Source organism: Vipera berus, assembly GCF_964194415.1.
Source record: "Vipera berus genome assembly, chromosome: 2".
In the NCBI taxonomy this organism is placed as follows: Eukaryota; Metazoa; Chordata; class Lepidosauria; order Squamata; family Viperidae; genus Vipera; species Vipera berus.
Genome location: NC_138203.1, coordinates 112,556,151 through 112,584,129, shown reverse-complemented (window position 1 = coordinate 112,584,129; position 27,979 = coordinate 112,556,151). Strand labels below are relative to the sequence as shown.

Genomic DNA, 27,979 nt, shown 5'->3' with positions numbered 1-27,979 from the left:
GTATGTATAAGGGTATGTATAATTCTTGTCCTTACCTCCCAAAATTTGGAGATTACCCTTAAAAATTAAGGAGACTAGGAGCAGGCCAGCGGCATTACTTTTATAGTCTCTCGAGAGCCACTGAGGATGGTTATCAAAGAACTCCCCTGGGATTCCCTTCCCATCCAATATTCCAGATTATAGTGCTGGGATGTGCTTGGAGGAATGTACACATTTACCAATATTAACTCAAACTGGTCATATTCAAATTTGACAGCTAGAAAGTACGGATACTTATCTTTGTTATATAATTTCTCTCCCTGCCATTGCAACTCTTCCTTTATAAGAATGCATAGCCCACCAGAGGGTCTCCCTTTGTTCTTTGTTTTTAGGGCTGGGGAGGCCCATCCCTGAAAGCCTGGCAATTGTACTGGTTCATCCACTTTGGTTAGCCAGGTTTCTTGAAAGGCTATTACCGTATATACTTGAGTATAAGCCGACTCGAGTATAAGCCGAGACCCCCAATTTCACCCCCCAAAACTGGAAAAAGTTATTGACTCGAGTATAAGCCGATCCGCCGTTCTGCAAGCCTCTGCCACCAGCAGAGGCTCGATCCGCCATTTTGCAAGCCTGAATACACAGGAATACCCTGTGTGGCCGCGGCTCTCGGGGAAGCCCTGGCTGTCCGCTTCCTCGCTCCACGCTGCCATTCGGGGCCCGCGCGTTCCCCGGGCAAATCGCGGCGCCCAGCAGGCGAGGAAACACGCCCGCTCCAGTCGCCCCCCCTTCCCTCAGGAGACGCGAAGCAAGTGACCGCCCGGAGCTTACCGAGGACTTGCGCGCGGCCGAGGCTTCGGTGCTTCCAGGATCGCGCGCACCTCCCCAAACCTCCCCAAACGTCGGCAGGTCTCCGTTCCTCCTGCCGACCTTTGGGGAGGTTTGGGCGCCTCCCCAAACCTCGGCAGGTCTCCGTTCCTCCTGCCGACCTTTGGGGAGGTTTGGGCGCCTTCCCAAACCTCGGCAGGTCTCCGTTCCTCCTGCCGACCTTTGGGGAGGTTTGGGCGCCTCCCCAAACCTCCCCAAACCTCGGCAGGTCTCCGTTCCTCCTGCCGACCTTTGGGGAGGTTTGGGCGCCTCCCCAAACCTCTGCAGGTCTCCGTTCCTCCGCGCAGACCTGCCGACCTTTGGGGAGGTTTGGGCGCCTCCCCAAACCTCTGCAGGTCTCCGTTCCTCCTGCCGACCTTTGGGGAGGTTTGGGCGCCTCCCCAAACCTCCCCAAACCTCGGCAGGTCTCCGTTCCTCCTGCCGACCTTTGGGGAGGTTTGGGCGCCTCCCCAAACCTCCCCAAACCTCGGCAGGTCTCCGTTCCTCCTGCCGACCTTTGGGGAGGTTTGGGCGCCTCCCCAAACCTCGGCAGGTCTCCGTTCCTCCGCGCAGACCTGCCGACCTTTGGGGAGGTTTGGGCGCCTCCCCAAACCTCGGCAGGTCTCCGTTCCTCCTGCCGACGTTTGGGGAGGTTTGGGCGCCTCCCCAAACCTCTGCAGGTCTCCATTCCTCCGCGCAGACCTGCCGACCTTTGGGGAGGTTTGGGCGCCTCCCCAAACCTCGGCAGGTCTCCGTTCCTCCTGCCGACCTTTGGGGAGGTTTGGGCGCCTCCCCAAACCTCCCCAAACCTCGGCAGGTCTCCGTTCCTCCTGCCGACCTTTGGGGAGGTTTGGGCGCCTCCCCAAACCTCCCCAAACCTCGGCAGGTCTCCGTTCCTCCTGCCGACCTTTGGGGAGGTTTGGGCGCCTCCCCAAACCTCGGCAGGTCTCCGTTCCTCCGCGCAGACCTGCCGACCTTTGGGGAGGTTTGGGCGCCTCCCCAAACCTCGGCAGGTCTCCGTTCCTCCTGCCGACCTTTGGGGAGGTTTGGGCGCCTCCCCAAACCTCCCCAAACCTCGGCAGGTCTCCGTTCCTCCGCGCAGACCTGCCAACGTTTGGGGAGGTTTGGGCGCCTCCCCAAACCTCCCCAAACCTCGGCAGGTCTCCGTTCCTCCGCGCAGACCTGCCAACGTTTGGGGAGGTTTGGGCGCCTCCCCAAACCTCCCCAAACCTCGGCAGGTCTCCGTTCCTGTTTGGGGAGGTTTGGGCGCCTCCCCAAACCTCCCCAAACCTCGGCAGGTCTCCGTTCCTCCGCACAGACCTGCCGACGTTTGGGGAGGTTTGGGCGCCTCCCCAAACCTCGGCAGGTCTCCGTTCCTCCGCGCAGACCTGCCGACGTTTGGGGAGGCGCCCAAACCTCCCCAAAGGTCGGCAGGAGGAACGGAGACCTGCCGAGGTTTGGGGAGGTTTGGGGAGGCGCCCAAACCTCCCCAAAGGTCGGCAGGAAGAACGGAGACCTGCCGAGGTTTGGGGAGGTTTTGGGAGGCGCCCAAACCTCCCCAAACGTCGGCAGGTCTGCGCGGAGGAACGGAGACCTGCCGAGGTTTGGGGAGGTTTGGGGAGGCGCCCAAACCTCCCCAAACAGGAACGGAGACCTGCCGAGGTTTGGGGAGGTTTGGGGAGGCGCCCAAACCTCCCCAAACGTCGGCAGGTCTGCGCGGAGGAACGGAGACCTGCCGAGGTTTGGGGAGGTTTGGGGAGGCGCCCAAACCTCCCCAAACAGGAACGGAGACCTGCCGAGGTTTGGGGAGGTTTGGGGAGGCGCCCAAACCTCCCCAAACGTCGGCAGGTCTGCGCGGAGGAACGGAGACCTGCCGAGGTTTGGGGAGGTTTGGGGAGGCGCCCAAACCTCCCCAAACAGGAACGGAGACCTGCCGAGGTTTGGGGAGGTTTGGGGAGGCGCCCAAACCTCCCCAAACGTCGGCAGGTCTGCGCGGAGGAACGGAGACCTGCCGAGGTTTGGGGAGGTTTGGGGAGGCGCCCAAACCTCCCCAAACAGGAACGGACACCTGCCGAGGTTTGGGGAGGTTTGGGGAGGCGCCCAAACCTCCCCAAACGTCGGCAGGTCTGCGCGGAGGAACGGAGACCTGCCGAGGTTTGGGGAGGTTTGGGGAGGCGCCCAAACCTCCCCAAACAGGAACGGAGACCTGCCGAGGTTTGGGGAGGTTTGGGGAGGCGCCCAAACCTCCCCAAACGTCGGCAGGTCTGCGCGGAGGAACGGAGACCTGCTGAGGTTTGGGGAGGTTTGGGGAGGCGCCCAAACCTCCCCAAACAGGAACGGAGACCTGCCGAGGTTTGGGGAGGTTTGGGGAGGCGCCCAAACCTCCCCAAACGTCGGCAGGTCTGCGCGGAGGAACGGAGACCTGCCGAGGTTTGGGGAGGCGCCCAAACCTCCCCAAACGTCGGCAGGAGGAACGGAGACCTGCCGACGTTTGGGGAGGTTTGGGGAGGCGCCCAAACCTCCCCAAAGGTCGGCAGGAGGAACGGAGACCTGCCGAGGTTTGGGGAGGTTTGGGGAGGCGCCCAAACCTCCCCAAAGGTCGGCAGGAGGAACGGAGACCTGCCGAGGTTTGGGGAGGTTTGGGGAGGCGCCCAAACCTCCCCAAACGTCGGCAGGTCTGCGCGGAGGAACGGAGACCTGCCGAGGTTTGGGGAGGCGCCCAAACCTCCCCAAACGTCGGCAGGTCTCCGTTCCTCCGCGCCCTGCCTGCCTGCTTCTTTCCGCTGCGGAAAGAAGCAGGCAGGCAAGGCGCGGAGGTCCGGAGACCTGCCGACGTTTGGGGAGGTTTGGGGAGGTGCGCGCGCACCTCCCCAAACCTCCCCAAACTTCGGCAGGTCTCCGGATGGCGGTGGCTTGGGAGAGGTGCGCGCGATCCCGGAAGCACCAAAGCCTCGGCCGCGCACAAGTCCTCGGTAAGTTTTTTTGTTGACTGGAGTATAAGCCGAAGTGGAATTTTTCAGCCCAAAAAGTGGGCTGAAAAATTCGGCTTATACTCAAGTATATACGGTACGTCAAATCTAGAAAGAAAGCTCATTAGTCCACTATCAACCATCCTTTTCCAGCCAGCTATGTTCCAGGTCATCAACTGTATGGGGTTCTCAGAGGCAAGGTGGTCTGACTTAGTTGATTGGCTAGATGGTAGAAATGCCAGATGTCAACTTGACATTGGAGCTGGGTCAATATCATCTAAGCTTCCCATATAAACACAGTTGTTGTGAGGTTCGATATTTCTCCTCATGGGTTGCAGAACTTGTTGTTGCTCCTCTATATCTCGGTTGCCAATGTGCCTCTGCTCTTGCTCCAAGAATGATTTTTTTTCCAATGGGCAGGTACTCTGGCTTAAGTCTATAAATGTAGATTTATGTCCATTTTTGGAGGGGCATGGCTGAGGGTTCATCTTGTGGAAAGATGTTGTGGGAACTTCTAAATCAAATGAGAATGGAAGCTGGATTATATCTTTAGTGTTTGTCATCTTAGGGGGCACTGTGTGATGAAGGCCTTTGTCTTTCAGTTGTTTCTCAGAGGCTGGGTCAGTCAGTGCAGTTACCCCACTCTCAGCCTGTGTGACAGCACCTTTTTTTACTGTTGAGGTAAAGGCAGACTGTTGATTAAATATCTTGTCACAAGGTTGCGTGGTTAGTGGAGCCAAATTAAATAGAGGCTTTGCTGTAGATTGAGTTGTTGTCAATGCATCTTTTAGGTCATCCAATCAATCTTTGAATGATGTTAACTTGCTCAGGTTCTGGCAATGCACTGAATAGGTCAATCAACATTTCCTCTGGCACATCCTCAGCAGTTCCTGCGGCTGTGGGTAACACAGTTCGTATATTGCTTCTTTGCTTTCTCAGGGTCAGTTCAGTTGCAGCAGCCTCAGGCTTAGTAGTGTGAGGGCTGTTGCAGCCTAGATTTAAAGCGACAGTTCCCTCTTGGTGACGCTGTTTCAGGAGTGGGCACACTTTTTCTGAACAAAAGACCCTTATTGGAAATATTGAGAAGATGCTCAGAAAGTGTTTCATTCTGAAGAGCATGGAGGGAATTGTGGGCTGCTTGAACGATAGGAAAATTCTCATACATTGTGTTCTTGCTGGCAGCCACTCTGCATGTAGTAGATCTATCAGAGTGAATTCACAGCGGAGCAGCTGGCTCAGGGACAGCCTAATAGCTTTTCTATTGCTCCAACGCCCTCTATTTACTCTCTTGTCATAAATTTGCAAAGTAACCTGGTTAGTTTGCAGACTGTATTTATATTGGTCATCTCTTAGACCTTTGCCTGATTGAGTGTTTTCTCTGTAGGTGTTCAAATTTTTGGGAGGAGAACAAGGTCCTTCTCTACTTTCATTTTCTGAGTTAGCCATCCCATGTCTGTCCATGGTTATCCTCCCAAGTCCTTCTACAGTATTTGGGTGGCTCCTAACAAACTTTGCAAAAGATTCTTTCAGGCAGTCGACCTTATTTATGACAATTGACAAGAGATCATATATTGAGCTGTAAGCAAACATTGTCTAGAGAGGAAGTCTGTCACATTTTCCCCCTTCAAATTTGCTACATCTCCCTCCTGTGTAAAAAAGGCTGTTGCCCAATTCCAAGGAGGGGAGCCATTCTCCGAGAGGGAGGAGGACAACTCCACACGCTGTCTGCTCTCCAGTTCGGGTTGTAAGTCCCATTCCAATGAGTCACATAAATTAAATTTATCTGATAAGGTGCCTGAGAATGAGTTACTTACTGGAGCAGACTGTCTGTTTGCAATATAATCCTCCATTTTCTGCTGCTTCAAAGGCTTGGATATACTTTCTGCTGCAGAGTGCTGTCTCTTCCTTCTTTTCCCCATTCAGTTTTGTTAAAACAGGTTTAAAAATAAGTTTAAAACTATGGTTTAAAAGGTTAAAATGGGTTAAAAATGGGTTTAAAAAGTTTAAAAGGGGTAGGTTAAAATACAATATTAAAAGAGGTTAAAAAGTTAAAATAAAAATAAAGTAAAATAAAATAAAACTTTTACTTTTGGAGGAGCTCTTTACAGCCTTTGCTGCCTCTCCACCATCTTGGCTCCGCCCCACTAGGTTTGTATACACATATCGTTGCATATCCTCCATTTCAACGGGGGACATAGCGTACATTCTTGGTCGTGGATGTTTGGCCCCCGACAACAGTTCAATGGAACAATCATTGGGCCAGTGAGGAGGCAAGGTATTGCATTCTTTCTCACGAAGTGCCTCCGCTAGGTCCCAGTAATCACTGGAGATGAGCAGCTCGCCTGGTGGCCGTGAGGTAGCCATGTGCGCTCGCTCATTGGGTGGGCTAAAATCCCCTGTAATATCTGTTGAATAAGTGGGAGGTTTAGGCCCTATAGGTAGTCTAACAGTTCTCATTCCTTTCTCCCACCAGATAAATGGCTTCCATTTGTTCAACCAGGCTAATCTTAGGATCACAGCCTCAGTCATTTTTTGAGCCACCAGGAAGCGAATAAATTCCCAGTGATCACCAATTTCTAGGTGTAGGGGCTCCGTTAATTGCGTGACTAAAGTCCCTCCCATCAGGGAGCCATTGGCTTGCTCAAACCTCATAGGTTTGGAGAGCAGTTTTCCTTGTATGCCCAGTTTCATGGCAAATGGCAAGCTAATGATGCATCGGGAGCATCCAAGATCAACTAGCACCTTTAAATCTACCTGCTTATCCAACTTAGGGATTATGAGCTTGGCAGGTAGTGAGAAAGGTGGGATGTGTCGGCTCACCATCGGGTTGTTCTCTCCGTTGTCGCTTTCGAAAGAGGGTAGAACGGGGGTGGATCCAGCCTAAGTCCAGGTGTCCTCCCATATGGGGGATGTGACTTGGGCAACAGGTGCCTGCGTCATCCAGTTGGATTTCTCTCTCATTACCAGCTGTGCAGGTTTCTTTCTCGCTGCTGGTCCTGGTCTATTCTGCGATTAGGGGACTGGGCAATTAGCTGCTCGATGTCCCTGCTGTCCACACCAGAAACACTTAATTTATGGGCCTGCAGGTGGCTGGGTCTTTCAGCCATCACAGTAGTTGGAGGTTTTCATGGGGGTGATTGCCATTCAGGTTGCTGTGGCCTCGGCTCGACTTCAGGTGGGAGAGGCTTCTTATAGCAGGTGAGATGAACATCTAATCTTACTGCTGACCAGTACCATTCTTGCAGCTGGTCAGGTACAGCTCTGTATACGCAGGCCTGAGAAAAGTGGTTGTCCAACCCTTCCCTGAAATGATGAATTATGGATTGCTCAGGCCATCTCTCTATGCAACCGGCCATCTTTCGAAACTCCCGCACGTACTCCAGGGCAGGCCGGCCAAATTATTTTATCTTGTGGATTTGTTCTTCTGCTTTGATGGCAATCGATGGGTCCTCAAATCTTTCCCTCAGCCCCAGGAGGAAAAGGTGGGAGTCCTCCAAATCAGGGGCCTGCTCGTTATATAAATTGTTCAACCATTCAGATGCTTCTCCCTCTAGGCTGGACGCAATCACATTGACCATAGTACCTGGGTCCAGGTAGAGATGGGCCCAGCTATTCAAATGAGAGCATACTTGGTTGAGGAATTAGTTTTCCATATGAGGGTTCACTTTCCATTCTGTATGCGGCTTTTTGATTGATTGATTGATTATATTTATATTCCGCCCTTCTCCCTAAGGACTCAGGGTGGCTCATAACATTAAAAACTAAAAAAGAACATGAAAATACAAAATAAAATTTTTTGCAATCTTATCACAACTTCTGGGTGATTCCTCCCTCCCAAATGAAGCAATTAAAATAACAGGCTGTCTCTTATATTGTCAGTGCAAAAACATGTCAATGTTTGCAGCACTGACATCCGGCCCCCCCTTACAAAAGAACAGATCCTGTAATGTAAAAAAACACAAGTTAGGAGCTGGCTTTTGGTATGTTGGGGTGTTTCTCATAACACTTTTTGATAAGTCTGTTAGATTTCACATCGCTAGATTTCACCCAAATGGCTCCAGACAATGGGTATCCCTTCGATTGTACTAGGTACTGCAATTTTCAAAGATTCTAGAGTCAAGAATACGTTTCACTTCATAAAGGGTCTGACCTGCTACTATGAGGGACCCAGGTGCTTTCTTAAAGTGTAGGCTCGAAAAGATTTCAGTAAGCTACAATGGAACACCAGGTTTATTCTCCCCAAAAGTCTGGGGAGTTTCAATTTTACTGTGACTGGGTTGATGATTTTCATAATAGGGAAAGGCCCCAAGAATTTCGGTCCCAATTTCTTGCTGGGTAATTTGAGACGTAAATATTTAGTTGACAGATAAACCTTCTCCCCCACTTGGAATATTCTTTTAGGAGCCCTCTTTTTATCAGCTTGTTTTTTTATAAGTCTCAGAAGTCTTTTTTAACGCCGTTTTCATGTTTCTCCAAACCTCTTCCCACCCCCTCCCCCATTGATCAAGTGTCTGGGAAACAGAGGGCAACTGAGAATAGTCAGGCATTGGGCTGAGCTCTTTTCCTGTGGCTACTCTGAAAGGTCTACAATAAAGTCCATAGCTATTTCTTCCCATGGTTGGGAAGGGTCTGCTACTAACTGCAGTAGCCCAGGGGTTTTTCCTGGAATTCTTTTCATGGTGGCACATACGGTAAAACTCTTGACATAGTTTTCCACATCTCATTTTAGCCCCAGCCACCAAAATTGCAGGCGGATGAGGTGTAGAGTTTTTAAATATCCAAAGTGTCCAGTCTGTTTTACATCATGGCTGTGTCTGAGAGCATTGAGACGAAGGGTTTCAGGTGGATACAATTTTTCCCCCATGTATGCCAAACCATCCCTGCATATTAGGGAGGTTTGATTATTTTTGAACCATTGATCAGTAAGGAGCTCTTGTTTATCTTCTTCACTCCTGGGTCATCAGGATTAGAGGTTCTGCAAGGTGTGAGTTGTGCTGCAGGTTGTGAACTGGGGATAATTGCCTCGTAGACCTCTTCGCGTTCACTTTTGAACTGTGGCAGTCGGGATAGCACATCAGCTAGGAAGTTTTTTCCTCCCGGTACGTACTTTAAAGTAAAGTTAAAACGGTTAAAGTACTATGCCCATCGCACTTGCTTTGGGGACAATTTGCGGGGCATTTTTAGTGCCTCTAAATTTTTGTGATCTGTCCATACTTCAAAAGGCACCTTGCTCCCTTCTAAATAGGGAGAAAACAGAACTACTTGTTTTTTTGCATCTCTTTACACAAAGGGAAAAAATAGTCCAACCTATCAAAAACAGTACCGTAAAAAACAGATTAAAAACACAAGTTAAAATACTCAAGAAAATGGTAAGTGAGCACCTGTCCACACTAGATGAGTTCAAATCTTAAGAGCCTTGGTGGAGCAGAGGGCTAATGCCTCCTTAAGTAACACCAGCTGCCTGCAATTAGTGCATGTTCGCGTCCCACCAGGCTCAAGGTTGACTCAGCCTTCCATCCTTCCGAGGTAGGTAAAATGGGGGCCCAGATTGTTGGGGGCAATAAGCTGACTTTGTAAAAATGCCGCTTGGGGGGGGGCGAAAGCCCTAATAAGCAGGCATATACATAGAATGAAGGCTATTGCTAAGCACATTGATTTGTGCTTCTTAAGATTGTAAGCTGCCCTTAGTCTTCGGAGAAGGGCGGGATATAAATAGGATTTTTTTAAAAAAATCACCAGGACCAGATGGACTACACCCCAAGGTTCTGAAGGAACTGGCAGTTGTGATCTCGGAACCACGGAATTATATCTCTCAAAGATTCTGGAGCACTGGAGAACTACCAGAGGACTGGAAAAGAGTTGTTATAGTTCCCATCTTCAGAAAATGAAAAAAATGGATCCAGGAAACTATAGACCTATCAGCCTGGCTTCAATACCTGGGAAGATTCTGGCATGATGTCATGGTTCTGATGAATAAGACAAATCAAACAGATTGCAGGCATGTTATTTATCTAAAAAGTCTTAGTAATGAGATGAAACATCGGCACTCATGCAGGGATGCCAGAATCTGAAATCTCCTCCCCCAAACCCATCATAACACACACACAATCCCCGCCCTTATCTACACGTCATAAATCACATTATCCAATTAGTTTTCCATATGAGGGTTCACTTCCCATTCTGTACGCGGCTTTTTGCAATCTTATCACAACTTCCGGGTGATTCCTCCCTCCCAAATGAAGCAATTAAAATAACAGGCTTTCTCTTATATTGTCAATGCAAAAACATGTCAATGTTTGCATTATTGACATGGTCGTCCAACCCTTCCCTGAAATGATGGACTATGGACTACACAGGCCACCTCTCTATCCGACCGGTTATCTTGCAAAACTCTCGTACATACTCCAAGGCAGGTCAGCTGGCTTGCTTTATATTACTGATTTGTTCTTCTGCTTTAAGGGCAATGGATGGTTCCTCAAATCTTTATCTCAGTCCTAGGAGGAGGAGGTGGGGGTCCTCCAATTCAGGGTCTTGCTCATTGTATAAATTATTTAGCCATTCAGATGCCTCCCCCTCTAGACTAGACGCAATCACGTCAACCATAGCGGCCGGGTCTGGGTAGAAGTAGGCACTGCGGTTAAAATGAGAGCGCACTTGGTTGAGAAAAAAAATCAGCTTCTCTGGGTCCCCATCAAAGGTTGCTCTGAAAGGTGGATCAATCACTGGCTGCTGGGCTCCCCACTGTGACTGTTGCATCCCCAGTTGCTGCTGGTCCCATCCTGACTGCTGCTGCATGCCCAGGGGTTGCACGTTCAGGGGCTGTGGCCATGCCCCCTGCTGTGGTTGCAATATCTGCAGTTGCAATCTCCTGGGTTGCCAGGAATCTCCCAAAGACAGCTGCCTGGGTGGGGGCTGTTAATGAACTTCCTGCTGGTTAGCAGCCCTCTGCTACTGTAGGCCCCTCAATGGTTGTTGGATGGGTGGGGATTGCTGCTGGATCTCCCCTCATTTGTGGGCCCATCAGTGGTTGCTGTACATTCGGGGGCGGTGACCAATCTCCTTGCTGTGGTCGCCCTCCCACCAGCTGCTGATCTCCTGGCTTCTGCACCACCCCAAGCTGTTGCAAGGCCTCTATTAGCTGTGGCAAGCTGGAGGGGCTGCCAAGCTCCCCATTGCTGCAGAGGCCTCAGACTGGGTTCCCGCTCTCTTTGGGGCTGGAGGCTTCTCTCAGCAGGAGTTGATTTCTGCTTCTCATCTCTAGCTTTTCAAATCTTTCCATTGACTCACCCGAATCTTCAGTGACCGACATCTTGGTGGGTCTCCCCAGCTGGGAGGCTTGAAAAAGCTCCTTCCTCCCTGGCTTGCTCACTGTCTCTCCCCATGATGAAATCTTCCCTTAATCTTTGCCAGTTTCCCCCATATTTAGGGAAAACTGCTGGGGTTCAGGACTCCTAGATAGTTTGAAGTTTTTGGATTTCGGCTTAATGTCATGGTTCCGAGAGACGCAATTCTTCAAAGAACCTTGAAGCATTCTTTATCTTAAGGAGTCTTTAATCAAAAGAGAATAGCTTCAGCATGTACATAGTCAAGCCAAAATCTGGATTCCCCTCCCCTAAGCACACAGTATCAAAGTACAGTTCCTCCCTCTAATTAACCATCATAAATCATATTCTTCAATTAGTTTGAATGTAAGCTTTCCCTCCTGTTTAACAACCCGCCAAATTCTTATCTTATTTCAAAACAGCCTTGAGAGATATCCTCCCCCCAGCATCAACTAATTCTAACTCTAAAAGTAACACACAAGTTTTAAAGAAGCAAAGCTGCCTCTCCACATGTTGTCAAAGCAAGAACATCTGATGTTAGCAGCATTGACATAGGTATAATATAGTGGTACCTGGCTCAACAGTAATAACTGAATCCTACTGGACCACCACTTAAGTATAATCCAGCAGTGTTCTACAACTGCCAAAAAGCCAATGCACTCCTAGGCTGCATCAACAGAGTGATAGTATCACAGTCACAAGAAATGTCAGTACCACTTTATACTGCCTTGGTAAGACTACATTTCGAATACTGTCCAGTTTTGCTCACCATGATACAAAAAGGTGTTGAGATTCTAGAAAGAATGCAGAAAAGAATGCAGAAAAGAAATGCTGTCTTTCAGCATTTGAGGTATTGTCACAAAGAAGACTTGACTTATTGACATATTCTCTAGGGCACCAGAGAAAAGGGCAAGAAGTAATGTGTGAAAATTTGTCCAAGAGAAGTACAACCTAGAAGTAAGGAGAAATTTTCTGACAGTGAGCGCAATCAATCAATGGAATAGCTTGCCTTCTAGGGTTGTAGATACTCCATCAGTCAACGTTTTCAAAAATACAATAGACTGGATAACCATTTGACTGAGATGATATAAAATTCCTGCCTTGAGCAAGGGGTTGGACGAAGACCTTCGAGGTCACTTCCAACCCTATGATTCTATGTATGTTTGAGCAGGTCACAAATTGAACAAGAGCCAACAATGTGATACAACTATAAAAAAAACAAATGCAGTTATAGGCTGCATTTTCAGAAGTATAATGTCAAGATGAGTAGAAATCACTGTATCTTCTCTGAACCTAGAATTTTGCTACTTTGGGGCACCAAATTATACAGAATACAGGTGGTCAAGATATGACTGTAATGGATCCTGCCCATTATGGTCATCTGTTGCAGCAGTCATTAATGACCTCTCCCTTTCCATCTGTGCTCTCCCCAATGAAATACAAGATGAATTTGTGGGTTGTTAAGTGGAGCATGGGATGCCTCCTGGGTGAGTGAGGCCATTGAAGGCCCAGTACAGGCTCAGGCCTGCCTGTCATGGCCCTTCCAAGCCTTCATCCCCTAAATCAGGGCTTTTCAACCAGTGGTACATTGGCACCTGGCAGGTGGCACGTGACCATCCTAGAAAAGTAGTAGTGGGGGAGGGGAATGAGCTGAACTGGTGGCAGCACCGCACAAGCCTAAGCAAGAGATGGCTGGAGCTAGGTGACTGGTGGTACTCAGATGTTGCCATATCCTAAAAGTGGTACAATGGGTGAAAAGGTTGAAAAGCCCTGCCCTAAACGCTTCATGCTTCCCACCCCTTGGGTCCCAAAAGGCCTTTTCCCACTTCCATTGGTCTTCTAAGACTTAGACCTGATTCCTATAGGCCAAACAACCTTCTCATTTATTTTTTGAAGAGCTCCGAGGTCTTCCAGAGTGCTGGAATGAGTTCCTTTTTTGCACGACTACATGGCACAGTTTCGAAAATGGCCATTTTCTCCTGCCCACAAAATGCAAGCTGCATTCAGGTTGCCGCCACACAGCCCAGGGACAGACTGCTTCATTTTGCTGCCTTAATAAGCTCTGAACAGTGAGCTCCTGCAGCACTATGGAGACATCTCTAAGGCAGCAAAATGAAACAGTTTATCTGGCCATTTATAAGGCAGCTGCCATTTTGTCCCCACCCACAAACGGGTGGACAAAATGGTGGTCACATACAGGTTTGCCACCGACAGCAGAGCCCTGCTTCATTTTGCTGCCTTAAAGAAGTCTGCACAATGCTGCAGAAACTTTCTGCATCATTCAGTAGCTTCTGCAGCACTGCACAGATCTGTCTAGGACAGCAAAATGAAGCAAAATCTATGATTCTAGAGAGCAGAGGGAGACGCGTGCTGCTTTAAAACGATCAAAAAAAAATAAAAGAATAAGATCAGCAGAAGTCTATGGAATTTCTAAAATGTATTTACAGCCAAGTAGTGGGAGGAGCACGGCCTAAAACAGATAGTCCTATTTAAGCAAAAGATGCTTTTAGTTGGATTATATGCTCCTAATCAACAACAAGTTGACTTTTTTAGTTTATTTCATACAAAGTTTACCTAGTTGGATTATAAAATTTTTATTTTTATGGGGGATTGGAATGGTGTTTTGGATGTACAGATGGACAAGGCTGGAGCTTTTAAGCGCGGCCCAAGTCATGCTAGACTGTCTAAATCCTATTTTGAAATGGAGGATGACTTGGAACTGCGAGATATTTGGCGTGAAAGACATTCGCATGAAAAGGATTATACTTTTTTTTTCTGACAGACATCAATCTTTTTTCAGGATCGATTTTATTTTGTTGACTAATGACTTTTTTAAAGGATTAAGAAGGTGAAGATATGTGCAAGAACTATTTCTGATCATAGCCCAGTTTGGCTAGAGATTTATAAGGAGAATAGAGATAGGCGCTCGTGGCGCGTAAATGAGAATTTGTTTAGAAACCAGAGAAATGTGGAAGAATGTAAACAGCGGATGAAGGTTTTTTTTTTTTAAATTTATATGAATAAGGGCACCTCTATGGATATGGTTTGGGATGCTAGCAAGGCCTATTTGAGAGGGGTGTTGATATATATGAGCAATAAACATAGATGTGCTGTGGAAGCTAGGAGGGAAGAATTGGAGAATGAAATAAAGGAAAAAGAAAAGGCTTTGATTTTGAATTTAGAGGTTGTGAAGTCTAAGGAGGCTATTAAACTGTTAAGAGAAATGGATTGAGTATATCCAGAACAAATATGGGACTAAGAAGTTTCATGTAGTATTTGAATAAGTCTTCCTTTCTTTTTTTTCTGTTTTTTTTTATATATTCTATATTAATAGTGTTTGTAGTTATCCTATGTGAGCTAGAGAGTGATAGATTTTAGAGTCTATGGTTGTTAGCATATGGTTGTTTATGATTCTTTCTTTGTTTTTTTATACCTTGTACTTAGCTCTGGGAAGTCGGGGGGTGGGGGGTGGGGAGGGGGGGAGGGGTAAGGAGGGAGGGATAGGGGAGGGGTAGGGGGGACTGTCAAAGATAAAATGTATGATAAAACTTTTCAATAAAAAAAAATGAAGCTATTTCTCTTGTGGCTGCCATTTTGCCCCACCCACAAATGTCTTTAACAGAAATAATTGTTTTACTAATACATTTGCTTTAATTTGTTTAATGTTACATGAAGTTAACAATGAAGTTAATTGGTCAAGATTCTGTCAGTATATGAGAGACAGGATAGTACTCCACATACACAAAATATAAAGTAATAAAGGTGGGATAAAAATCTACAGAAAATACCATTTATGTACAGAAAATACATAAAATTGTATTTTTAAAAATACATTTCTCTGATCCTGCAAAGAAAAAAAATGCAGTAATTCTACCCTGCACATAAGCATCTTTTAAATAGAATTATGATACAGGCTGTGACAGGGCCATTATTCTAGCACAACAGGGATCAGTAGTTTGTAATGACAACTATGGCTAACTTTGGAGAAAAAATACTATAGGTCAGCATCCCCCAACCTTTTGGGCAACAGGGACCAGTTCTGTGCAGAGAGGTTTTCCTGTGTAATTTCACATGCTGCCTGAATCCCGCAGATGGGGTTTTGCTTGTTTGCATGACCCAGATCTGACATGTAACGGCCTGGTGCTAGTCCATGGACCATGGGTTAGGGTCCCCTGCTATAGGTATTATTTTTTATTTATTTTTATTTTAATCCCATTTATATCCCGCCCTTCTCCGAAGACTCAGGGCGGCTTACAATTTAAGCACAAACCAATGTGCTTAGCAATAGCCTTCATTCTATGTATATGCCTGCTTATTAGAGCTTTCGGCCCCCGCCAAGCGGCATTATTACAAAGTCAGCTTATTGCCCCCAACAATCTGGGTCCTCATTTTACCTACCTCAGAAGGATAGAAGGCTGAGTCAACCTTGAGCCTGGTGGGATGCGAACCTGCACTAATTGCAGGCAGCTGGTGTTACTTAAGGAGGCATTAGCCCACTGCTCCACCAAGGCTAAATTATTAAGCTAAATTATGGTCATAATTCAAGTTGATTAAGGGGGTCATCACATGACCACATCCATTTATCGACCTTTTTGTAGTAATTAAGAAATGCCATGGTAGTTAAGCAAACCAATTGTACCCAATGAGCATTTTTTGCAGGAATCCAGAAGTGAATGCCAGTTTTCAGCTAAAAATTTCTTGACTCATGGTCATATGACCATGGGATGCTGCAAAATGTGATTGGCTACCAAACACCCAAAATGCAATCCCACAAAAGCCGGGGGGGGGGGGACAGCCATTGGAACTGAAACCAGGTCCATCAGAACTTCAACTGTCCTAAGTAGAGGACTATTTGTACACAAGTACAGGTTAATAAGATTTTTAAATCGTTATTGTAAGATGGATGCACCATCTGCATATAAAAAGGAACTAATGCCTTCTCTACATATGCAACTTTCTTGAAGGGTCTTCTGTTTAGGAAGTAATAGAAATAATTCATAAATTAGTCACTAGAGGGTTTCTGTAAGCCGCAAAGTACTAAAAAAAAGTGGGACCATAAAGAATGTTAATACACCAGGAGATATTTTGCAAGAGAAACTTTAAAACATCTACATGAAATTTTCATAATTTCAATTTTCATAAATTATTCATACAATCAGCTGCACAATTACCGATGAACATATAACATGAGAACCAGGCCAAAATTTCCAAGAAATGGTGAAGTAGCATTTTCTGAACAAGGTAAGGATGGAAGGAGCAAGAAAAGGCTCTGTGGTATCCGAAGCAGAACATCCAGATTCAGCCAGTTTCGTTCCATACAGTATAAATATGAACTCTCAAGCTTTCTCCTTCCATTATACGTTCAAGATAGACAGTGTTTAATATTCATATGCTATGTATATGTAGGGGTGTAGGTCTATACCAGGGATAGGCAACCTTGGCTCTTTTATAACTTGTGGACTTCAACTCCCACAATTCTGGACTTCAGGTCCAGGAGTCATAAAAAAGCCAAGGTTGCCTACCCCTTGTTTATACATATGTTGTATATAGTATGTATGTTGTATATGGTATGTTTAGGTGTGTGTCATCAGTGCTTTTTTTGTAAAAGAAAAAGGTGCCGGAACTCACACGTCATACAACCCACCTTGCCTACCCTACAAGGTTCCATCCAAAAAAGGTGGCGGAACTCCGTTCTGAGCGTTCTATGACAAAAAATGCCCTGTGTGACATGTATGTGTTCAGTTTGAGAGTGGGCAACTAAATTTCATTTTTGATGTGTGTCATTGCACCCACAGGAAAAAATGACAATTAAAGGTTATCTCTTTGAACACCATCCTACCATTTACCCCAAAAGACAGACTGCGGGGACACCTCTGACAGCTGCCTCCCCGTAACCTGTCAATGAGGCTGGGAAAGAAGGACGCCAGAAAGCATTACCCCGTTTCACCATTCACAAGTCACACCTGACAACCCACACAGAAACAAATATCTGTTCGAGACCGCTACTTCTGGGATCTCTGTCCGCTTCTTGCTCAGCTAACGCAACTAGCGTAACCGGAACGTTCATGTAATAAGATATGTTTTGGCTAAGGAAGCTATTCACAGAGAGCGGTTACACCAAGGCCACCGCTCTAATGGTGGCTATTTCCGAAACCATCGCATGAGATGTGCTTGACGTTCTCAGAAGGCATTTCCGCAAACTCCGTCGGCTATTATAAGCCGGCCGGATCAAAAGACTCCCTCGGCATATTGCCCCCTCCCCTGTCCGCCTTCCCTTCGTTAGAACGACAGCTCGACTTACCGGCCGACGAAGTTCTCGAGGACCGAGCTCTTCCCCGCGCTCTGACCACCCACCACAGCGATTTGTGGCAGGTCGAGGTGGCAGCTTTGTCCAATAGAACTGAAAGCATCTTGTAGCTTGTTCACCAGCGGAATCAACTCCTCCATTCCTCGGTTGCCCATAACAACGACCTGGGGGGGATAAATCCCCCCACACTCCTCCGCTTCCTTTCACAACCCCAGGCAATAACCCACAAACTTCCCCTTTGGATTCTTCTCATCCGGTCTCAGCGACGCCCGTTTGCTTTTCGGCCCGCCCTAAATCTGTCAATCACCATTACTATTGCTAATAAAAGCTGTCATTTCCCGTACAAAGCCAATAGTGAAGGAGAATTTAGCAGGATCCCATAATGATAGGATGACATTTGTCTATTATATCTGTTTCCAGTCAGCATTTTAATAGGACAAATTCCGTGTCATTCGACAGACTCTCGGCCAATAGTAGCTTTAAGAGCACAGGGAATAGTATAACCCTGCCTTTGTCCTTTCGCCTCTTTCTGTTTGTTTTTTTTAATTTGGTAAGCGACCTGTCCATCTCTTTAAAACAACGAATCATTGAAACAAGGGAGCACGCCGCCCTTCTAGTTACTTTCGCTCTTTATTGGACAATATTTCTATCACATGAGGGAAATGGCCAATCATTTCAGTTCAGTTTACTTTTCAGAGTATTTAGCTGAAACGATTTGTAATGCTTTATATTCTATTGCTCCTTATATTACAAATTATTGCCGTTTGATCCTAGAAAGAGTGCAGGGAGGGACAACAAATATGATTAGGGGACTGGAGGTTAAATTGTACGATGAACGGTTGTAGGAACTGGGTATATGTAATCTACCAAAAAGAAAGATTAGGGGTAATGTAATTTCAGTGGCTGTCAAAAAGAGGAGGGGGTTAACTTTTTTTCCAGTAGGCAAGACAAGAAGCATCGGATGGAAGCTTAACAAAGAGAGATAGATCCATTTCTCCAATTAAGGAGAAATTTCCTGACAATCAGAACGCTCAGTGCAACGGCTTGCCTCCAGAAGTTGGTGATGGGGAGGACTATCTGGACAAACAAGGGGGCGAACTGCGGGTAAAGGTTTGCAAACTAGAAACAAAAATTGAAATAAGCAAGAAAATAGTAAGAGAACACCTATCCAACCTTGATGGATAGACAGATAGACACTGGGACCCGAGAGATTACATCCCAGAGTTCTGAAGGAGATAGCAGATGTCATCTCAGAACCATTGCACCACATCTTTCATAAATCCTGGAGCACCGGGAAGTACCTGTGGTTTGGAAAAGGGCTGATGTGGTTCCCATCTTCAAGAAAGGGAAAAAATGGACCCAGGAAACTACAGACCAATCAGTTTAACATCAATACTTGGGAAGATCCTAGAAAAAGTAATCAAAAATCAGGTCTGCAAACAACTAGAAGCAAACAAAGTTATAACTAGCAGCCAGCACAGGTTTGTTAAAAACAGATCATGCCAGATCAATCTTCTCTCATTCTTTGATAAAGTGACTAAACTAGTAGGCCAGTGAAATACTGTGGATATAGTATACTTAGATTTCAGTAAGGCATTTGATAAAGTAGACCACAACCTACTCGTTGGTAAGTTAGAAAAAGATGGAATACACAACATCACCACCAGATGGATCTGTATCTGGCTGACAAACCATACTCAACGATTAGTCCTCAATGGCGCTACATCCACATGGAGAGAAGTAAGCAGTGGGGCACCAAAAGGTTCCATCTTAGGCCCAGTATACTTCAACATCTTCATCAATGACTTAGATGAGGGAATTGAAGGGGAACTCATTAAATTTGCAGATGACACCAAACTGGCAGGAGTAGCCAACACCCCAGAAAACAAACTCATGATCCAAAAAGATTTTGACAAACTTGAACAATCCTGGGTTATACTGTATAAACAGAGGCATAGAATCAAGATCACGCAAAGTATTAGTACCACTTTATAAAACCCTAGTAAGACCACACCTGGAACACTGTAGCCAATTTTGGTCACCATATCACAAAAAGATGTTGAGAGTTTGGGAAAAAATTCAGAGAAGAGCAACTAAGATGATCAGAGGCCTGGAGACTAAAACATATGAAGGCTGCGGGATTTGGGTTTGGCTAGTCTAAAGGAAAAAAAAGAAATAGGGAGATGTGATAGCAGTATTCCAGTATTTGAGGGGCTGCCACAAAGAAGAGGGGGTCACAGTATTCCCCAAGGCACCAGAGGGAAGGATGAGAAATAATGGTTGGAAACTGATCAAAGAGAGAAGTAACCTAGAATTAAGGAGAAACTTCCTGACAGTGAGGACAATTAACCAGTACAACAGCTTGCCTCCAGAAATTGTGGGCATTCCATCATTGGAGATTTTTAAGAAGAGACTAGACAGTCACTTTTCTCAGATGGTATAGGTTCTCCTGCTTGAGCAGGGGGCTGGACTCCAAGGTCCCTTCCATATTCTATTCTATTCCATTCCATTCCATTCTAAACAGTACTGGGGCAGCCACCCTCAGTCTGGCAGGTTGGATGAATCCACACTTCAGATTTCTGTCCATAAAAGTCTGCAATTCCTCCAATTCCTTAGGGGTCATGGAATACAACTTAGGTTTGGGTAGTTTGGTCCCCAGTAGGATTTCTATGGCACTGTCAGTTGGCCAGTGGGGTGGGAGCATGTCTGACCTCACTGAAGACATCCCGTAAGTCCCAGTACTTGGGGATCCAAGGGTTATCCTGGGAGCGACCTTTGGCAGCTACTCCCACCTCTCTTTTTGTTTTATCCAGCTGCAGCTTTGGGGCAGATTTTTGACAGCCCGTTCCCCCTCCCCCTTCACAGCCATCAAGCTGGATTTTTAACAGTCCCCTCCTCCATTTCACAGTGAGGCTCCAAGACATCCTAACACAAGGGGCCTTTCCATTCCAGGGGCTATGATGAAGCTCAGGATCTCCATGTGTGTGCCCATCCTTGGTTTGGTAACAAATGTTGCCACCACCACTGTTATGTAGTAGCCGCCGTGTCAAGGTAAAAAACACCTTTGTAGAGGGCGACGGACCGTGCTTCAGAGAATGCATGATGTGCATGCAGGAAGGCAAGAAAAACACGACGCATAATCTTACTAAATACCTTTTACTTACAAAAATATAAAAACTAAATATATATTATACAGAGCTAGCTGGCTACATTCTAACGTAACAGACAGTAACAGCAAAGTGAATAAAGCAATACAGATAAACACTCAGAACTTTCTCTAGACATGCGCAATAAACAGACTGAAACCATAACATAGCTAGTCATATGGGATTCACTATGGTTACCAGATAAGTTATCACAACAGGTGCAGAGAGCAGGGGAAATGTACAGTTAGAAATGAACTTTTCTGACGAACATAAAAAAAAACGTGCAGTGACATTCCCCTTCTTTCGTCAGCAAAGTGAAGACTCAAGTAAGGCACATCTTCTCACGCAGATACTCATGCTGGGCTGTAGGAAGTGGTTTGTTCAGCATGTCAGCAATTTGATCACGTGTAGGCACATACTGTAATGTCACAAAACCTTGTTTCACCAGTTGCCTTATGTTTTGATATCGGATGTCAATGTGTCTGGACCTTGAACCTGTAAAACGTGTTTCAGAAATATAAACCACAGATTCATTATCTTCCATTACTGTGATCGGTCGAATCGGATGTGTCCAGATATCTGTGATTAAAGCATCAAACCAGGTTAAAGAATTGCATGCATCAGACACACAAGCATACTCAGCTTCTGTAGAGGAACAAGAAACAAAATTCTGTTTACGCACATGCCAGTAAACAGGACATCCATTTAAGAACATCATGTAACCTGATGTACTTTTCCGTGACTTCTTATCACTCGCCCAATCTGAATCTGCAAAACAACATAACTCTGCATAGTCAGTATGTGTGGGTTCCAACAACAACTTCATGTCTTTGGTGTGTTTTAGATACCTCAATAACTTTTTAACACATGTCCAATGAAACTGTTTTGCCTTGCCTACGTGTCGTGATAAAAGATTAACACTAAGTGCAATGTCGGGTCTAGTCCAACTACTAATATACAGCAGCGACCCAATGACTGAGCGATATAGTGTTTGATCTTCGAACTCAGGACTTGGTTCATGTGCCAAAATGTGAAAATCAGTTTGCATGGGTATACTCACAGGCTTAGCGTCCTCCATGTTACAGTGATGTAACAGTTGTTCAATCTTCTCTTCTTGTGTGAGACTAAACCCCTTCTGAGTTTTGGCAATTTGAACACCTAAATAAGTGTTAATACACCCTAAACACTTCAACGTGAAAAACTTTTGTAAAGCTTTAGCAAAAACCTCACTCATCTGCTTATTTGGACCAATATAAACAATATCATCGACATAAACAAGAATTATCTCATACCTATTACCGGATCTTTTAGTAAACACGCATTCATCTGTTTCGGACTTAATAAAGCCCATTGAATTTAGTTTGTCAGAAAGACATAAGTACCACATTAAACCAGACTGTTTCAGACCATAAAGACTTTTGTGTAGAAACCAGGTATCCCCTTCTTGCTGTCTGAAACCTGGAGGACCTTTGACGTAGATGTCTTCATCAAGATCAGCGTGAAGATAAGCCATTTCAACGTCGAACTGGAAAACTTCTAGGCCAAGGATAGTTGCAGTGGCTAATGCAATTTTCACACTTTCAGTCCGCACTGTGGGTGAGTATGTATTTGTATAGTCCTCAGGATAACATTGAGCGAAACCCTGGGCTACGAGTCTGGCCTTGTACAACGACTCACCATTCGGCTTCTTTTTGATCCTGTAGACCCATCGAGTACCAATAACTTTCTTGTTTGCTGGAGGGCTTGCAGGCGTAAACACTTGAAGTTTCTTTAGACTGTCCATTTCAGCCTGCATTGCCTCAAACCATTTATCTTGTTCTGATTCAGGAAGATGTTTGATCTGTGTGAACTTCTCAGGTGGAAGTGTAACATTACAAATCAAAGGTACAGGTGTTTTTGTTACTTGCCACGAATACCGTTTTGGAGGGATTCCCTTTGTGGTCCTCTTGGAACGTCTCGGGCCAACCGTCCATTCTTCTTCCGTGTCGTCCTCGTCTTCATCATTGTCGCCAGCAGCAACATCAGCGGCTTGCGAAGACGGAACAGTAGGTTGAGAAGAACTCGTGGAAGGAACATTCTCCTGTGAATCTTGATCATCAGGTTGCGTGGCATCAGCAACATCGTCTCTAGGAAAATAAACTCCAGGATCGTTAGAATGAATCCTGGACCAGTCAGCATCTTCCTCAAAAGTAGCAGATTGTGAAACCACAATAACATGATGAGAGTCAATGTATTTGCTCCATTTTGAATTATCATCAATGCCCATAAATCTCATCCTTTTTGCTGCAGGACCCCCTTTCTTTCTTTGGGCTAAAGGAATATTCACCATAGCATATGAACCAAAAATATGGAGATGTGAGAGATCAGGCTTGTGTCCATACAACATGAAATAAGGGGTCTGATTTATCACACTACTCCAAGTACGGTTGATGATATGGTTAGCATATTTGATAGCTTCACCCCAGTATGGAAGACTGAGGTTAGCATCTTCAAGAAGGCAACGCATCATGGTTTGCAAAACCCCATTTCTGCGTTCTGCCACCCCATTTTCAGCTGGCGTATAAGGAGCAGATGTCTGCTGTACTATCCCATTCTCACGCATCCAGTCCTGGAAACGCTGAGACATGAATTCAGCACCACGATCACTCTGGATTCTGGCAATGTTGACCTCGAATTGGGTATAGACAAGACTAGCAAAGTCTTTAAAGATCTGAAAGGTCTCAGATTTTTCTTTCATAGGATATACATATCCATATCTAGAATAATTATCAACGATTGTCAAGAAATATCTTTTACCACCAAGTGTTGGTGCAAAAGGACCAACTATGTCAGTGTGTACCAAATCAAAAATGCGTGTTGACAGGCGTGTAGCGCGTTTTGGAATTGCTGCTGCCTTGGATTTGGCTTTCTTGCAGACAGCACAGTCCAAAAACACCTTACACCCCTTTAGATCCAAACCTCTTGCGAACTCTGGCATCTTCTTCAGAACACGGAAACTGGCATGACCCAATCTTCTGTGCCACTTATGGATACACCTGGAATGCAAAGGTTTACCTGTTAGTGAATTCTCAACATTAGCATTTTTGTTAGGAATCCCAGACTTGCTGTGAGCAACCTGTGTCTTTTTTGTATTTTTATCATTATTAGGAACCTTTGGAGTAGCAACAGGATCTCTCTCTGGGACGTCTCTCTCTGGGCCTGTGCTCTTTGGAACGTGTATACTTGCCTGCTCTTGCTGCTTAGGCTTTGGTCTTAAGTAATAAACACCACCAATCAACATGGTTTCAGCAACAATATCTCCGTCTTTGACTATATAACTTGCTTTTTCAAGATGGTGGACCTGAAAATGAGAAAACCTAGACAAATGACTCTGACTAAGCAAATTACTACTGGCAGACGGAACGTAGTAAACATTTGGAATGAGAGCATCAAGCTCTTCAATGTAGACAGTTCCTTTTCCCATGACCTGAACAGGATGATTGGAAAAAGAGTAAAGTTCACGAAGTTCAGGTTCAGGCTCGTGCATCTCAGTGTAAAGCTCTTTTCTGTAGGTAACATGTAATGCTGCTCCACTGTCCAAAGTCCAAAGAAGTCGTCTGTCGTACTCTGGTTGAGGCTGTGGATCGTTGGTCACAACCAATGTGACAAGTGGAGCTTGTGAATCACGCCTGGAACCACGACCACGACTTTGTCGTCCACCTCTACCTCTGCCTCCTCTGGAATCTGTTCCTCTGGGCTGGTATGTGACGGGCGCTGGAACTCGTTGGGGACAATCCCGGGTGGCATGTCCCACACGATTGCAGATGTAGCATCTTGGCATTCTTGGAACGTAGGTCCTTCCACGGAAGGCACGCCTCGCTGAAGCTCTTGATGCAGGTGGTTCCCTTAAATGTGGTGCAGCTTGCATAAGTGCCTCTTCTTCGGCTAAGATTCTGCATACATGATCCACTGTGCGTTGAGCAATAGGCACTTGATTGATCTTGGAAATAGCATCTTTCCACTCATGATTCAAAGAATTGATGATAATGCTGATCATTTGAAAATCATCAATAGGATAGCCTTTTTCACCCAGTTCTTTTCTAATACCTTTCATTTTAGTCAAATGTGCTCCAATATGTTCACCAGGTTTTAATCTGGAACCATGGAACTCAGACAAAAGCAAACATGTAGACTCAATTGATGTAGGCCGATAACATGTCTCTAACTGAGTCCAAATTTGTTGGGCAGTTGCATCTTGTGAAAACGTGAGCTGCAATTCAGTGTCCATTGACATCAATAATGTTGTGCATGCTCTATTATCCAAGTCCCATATGTCAGGAGTCCATGGCTGGGCAGGAGGATTAAACACCATCATGTGAGTACCTTCTCTGCGTAGCAAAAGTCCAACCTCACTGACCCATGCCCTGTAATTCTGTCCTGACTTCTTTAATTTTGAATCACCAGCCAGTGGTACAATGGAAGATGTTTGATGAGGAATATGCAATTGAGGTACTGGCTGTGCAGGTTGTGCAATCCGACCATAACCTGCAGGGGGCACCAGTGGCGTCCGTGCCTGGACATGCGGCAGTTGCATTGAAGCTGCCGGTAGTCTTGGTGCTGGCTGTGACTGTCTTTGAGCTGCTATTCCACCCTGGCCAGCAGGAGGCGCTGGCGCTGGGGCTGGTGCATTAGCATAATCTGCAGATGACACTGGCCTTCGCATATAAGAACCCGGTGGCAATTGCATGTGGGTTAAATATGGCTGTGTTCTGCCAGGTAGAGGGGCTTGCATAGAAGCAATATTAACAGGAGAAGCAATAGTAACAGGAATCCTAGCACCATCAGGGACTGGAGCCTCAGATAACGGCAGAAATCTTGTATCTCTGAGCAAAGACTCCTCCATAGACAATTGCGAGAGTGAGAGCTCCAATTCATGTCTTAATGCAGCTTCACCAGTAGATGGTGCTATAACATTTGCTTCAGGCATCATTGTGGCTCTGTATGTCCTTTGGGACAGCCCATAATCATGTGACATAGGAGCCTCCGGTTCCCAATCGTCTTGCATGACACTCAATGATGGGCGTGACTTTGGCTTTGGGGAAGAAGGAGGCAATATGGCTTCTCCTTGTGGGTGTGGCAATATGGCCGGTTCATGCTTATAATTCCTCTCATATTGCTGAACCATTGACACATATTCCTTTGCCTGTTGCAAACGCCTTTCAAAAAACCCCAATTTGTTTACAGTAGCCTTGCATAGCCCTATCTCGCATAGTTTGCTTGGGGCTTGAAGGAGCAGAAGGAATTTTCTTCGGCTGGACTTTAAGTTTCGCTCCAAGCCTTTGAAATTCATCTTGAGCCCCTGGAGTGGGAACATTTCCAAAAACAGCTGCCAGGGAGCTTGGAAAAGTAGAAAAAGGAGTGACTGACCTTGCATCGTCGACAGGAGCAGGTGCGTCTTCTCCAAGGCATGTGGCTGAAGCTATCGGAGTTCTTAAAGTTGAAGGGAGCTGGCCCACAGTAAGACTCCTGGCCTCCCGTTTCAGCCGTGGCTTCCTTCCTGACATGTTTCAGCAGTTAATCACCGCTGCCTCACTAGCACTAACTAACTGATAACAGCCGCAGAAACATGCATCTCCAAAAACATAAACCAAACCATCCTCGATACCAAAATGTCAAGGTAAAAAACACCTTTGTAGAGGGCGACGGACCGTGCTTCAGAGAATGCATGATGTGCATGCAGGAAGGCAAGAAAAACACGACGCATAATCTTACTAAATACCTTTTACTTACAAAAATATAAAAACTAAATATATATTATACAGAGCTAGCTGGCTACATTCTAACGTAACAGACAGTAACAGCAAAGTGAATAAAGCAATACAGATAAACACTCAGAACTTTCTCTAGACATGCGCAATAAACAGACTGAAACCATAACATAGCTAGTCATATGGGATTCACTATGGTTACCAGATAAGTTATCACAACAGGTGCAGAGAGCAGGGGAAATGTACAGTTAGAAATGAACTTTTCTGACGAACATAAAAAAAACGTGCAGTGACACGCCGCATGGAACACAAGGAAGAGACAGGGTACATGAACTGTTCCTTTTATTGATTACATAATGGAAGCCCAGTCCTACCCTCGTCAACCCCTTATATACTACTGATGCCCACCAGCTGACCAACCCGATTGCTCTATTTTCCCGCCTGTCAGGTAACACCCAACCCGGTGTCGTATATTTCCTGCCAGACAGGTTTAGCTATCACATCACCTGTGTGATGTCAGTGATGTTAGGTTGGCTGTGCCAGTCAAGTATCCTACATACACAACACCCACCTTCTTGCCACTGAGCCATCCAGCTGGCAGAAAGCTATGGGCACTTTAAGCTGTTTGAGTGTCATACCCATTCTTGACCAGGGCAGGGTTGACCAGGCATTTGACATGTGACCCCTAGTCCTTTTTTCTTAGACTAGAGATACCCAATTCCTGCAACTAGCCTCCAGTCCCCTAAACATCTTTGTTATACTTTTCTGAACTCTTTCTAGAGTCTCAACATCATTTTTATATATAATTCTCTCGGTCTGTTAATACAGCCCAGGATTGTGTTGGCTTTTTGGTGGTTGCAGCACACTGCCAGCTCATGTTTACGTAGTTGTTCACTAGGGCTCTTAGATCCCCTCTCACAGTTACTTCTGTCGAGGCAGGAATCACCTAATCTATACCTGTGCATTTGTTTTTGCTTTGTCTAAGTGTACAATCTTACTTTTCCCACCATTCAATTTCATTTTGTTGGATAGGGCCCAGTGTTCACGATCCTTCTGGATCTTGAGCTATCTTCTGGAGTGTCATCCCCAAATTTGATGTAGAATAGAATAGAATAGAATAGAATAGAATAGAATAGAATAGAATAGAATAGAATAGAATAGAATAGAATAGAATAGAATAGAATAGAATAGAATAGAATAGAATAGAATAGAATAGAATAGAATAGAATAGAATAGAGCTGGAAAGCACCTTGGAGTCTTCTAGTCCAGGGCTTTTCAACTAGTGGTATGGGTACCACCTGTGCTACATTGGCACCTGGCAGGTGGTATGCAACCATCCTAAAAAAGTGGTAGCGGGGGAGGGGAATGAACTCAACCAGTGGTAACACTGAACAAGCCTGAGCGAGAGATGGGTGGAGCTGCAGGGCTGTCAGGGCTCAGCGGAAGCGCCAGGATCAGCGCTTCTTTGGGGCTGTCAGAGCTCAGTGGAAGCACCAGGGTCAGCACCAGGCTCCAGCTGGAAGCACCAATCAGCTGGAATGTTGCAGCCTCTCCAGGATCTTATGATTTACATTCAGATGCTTAGCAACTGAGTCATATTTATGACAGTCACAGTGTCCCAGGGTCATGTGAAGTGACCAAAACC

General features: G+C 45.8%; 1 protein-coding gene and 1 long non-coding RNA gene across 7 annotated transcripts in view; both read right to left on the bottom strand.

Moving 5' to 3' along the window:
• The window catches only part of DNM2 (dynamin 2), a 176,714-nt gene extending 159,017 nt beyond the window's left edge, over nucleotides 1-17,697 (bottom strand). For all 6 annotated transcript variants that reach the window (XM_081317587.1, XM_081317589.1, XM_081317590.1 and 3 more), the window contains exon 1: nucleotides 17,436-17,697. In XM_081317587.1, the coding sequence (XP_081173713.1) occupies nucleotides 17,436-17,596 (161 nt within the window). In that variant the 5' untranslated portion in view covers nucleotides 17,597-17,697. The remainder of the gene's footprint in view (nucleotides 1-17,435) is intronic.
• Nucleotides 17,698-20,581: 2,884 nt separating this feature from the next.
• Nucleotides 20,582-26,116, bottom strand: LOC308662353. The gene is made up of 2 exons (XR_014025171.1): nucleotides 25,994-26,116; nucleotides 20,582-23,927 (listed from the first exon to the last, which is right to left on the bottom strand). It is a non-coding gene; the product is annotated as an uncharacterized lncRNA (long non-coding RNA).
• Nucleotides 26,117-27,979: the final 1,863 nt, after the last annotated feature.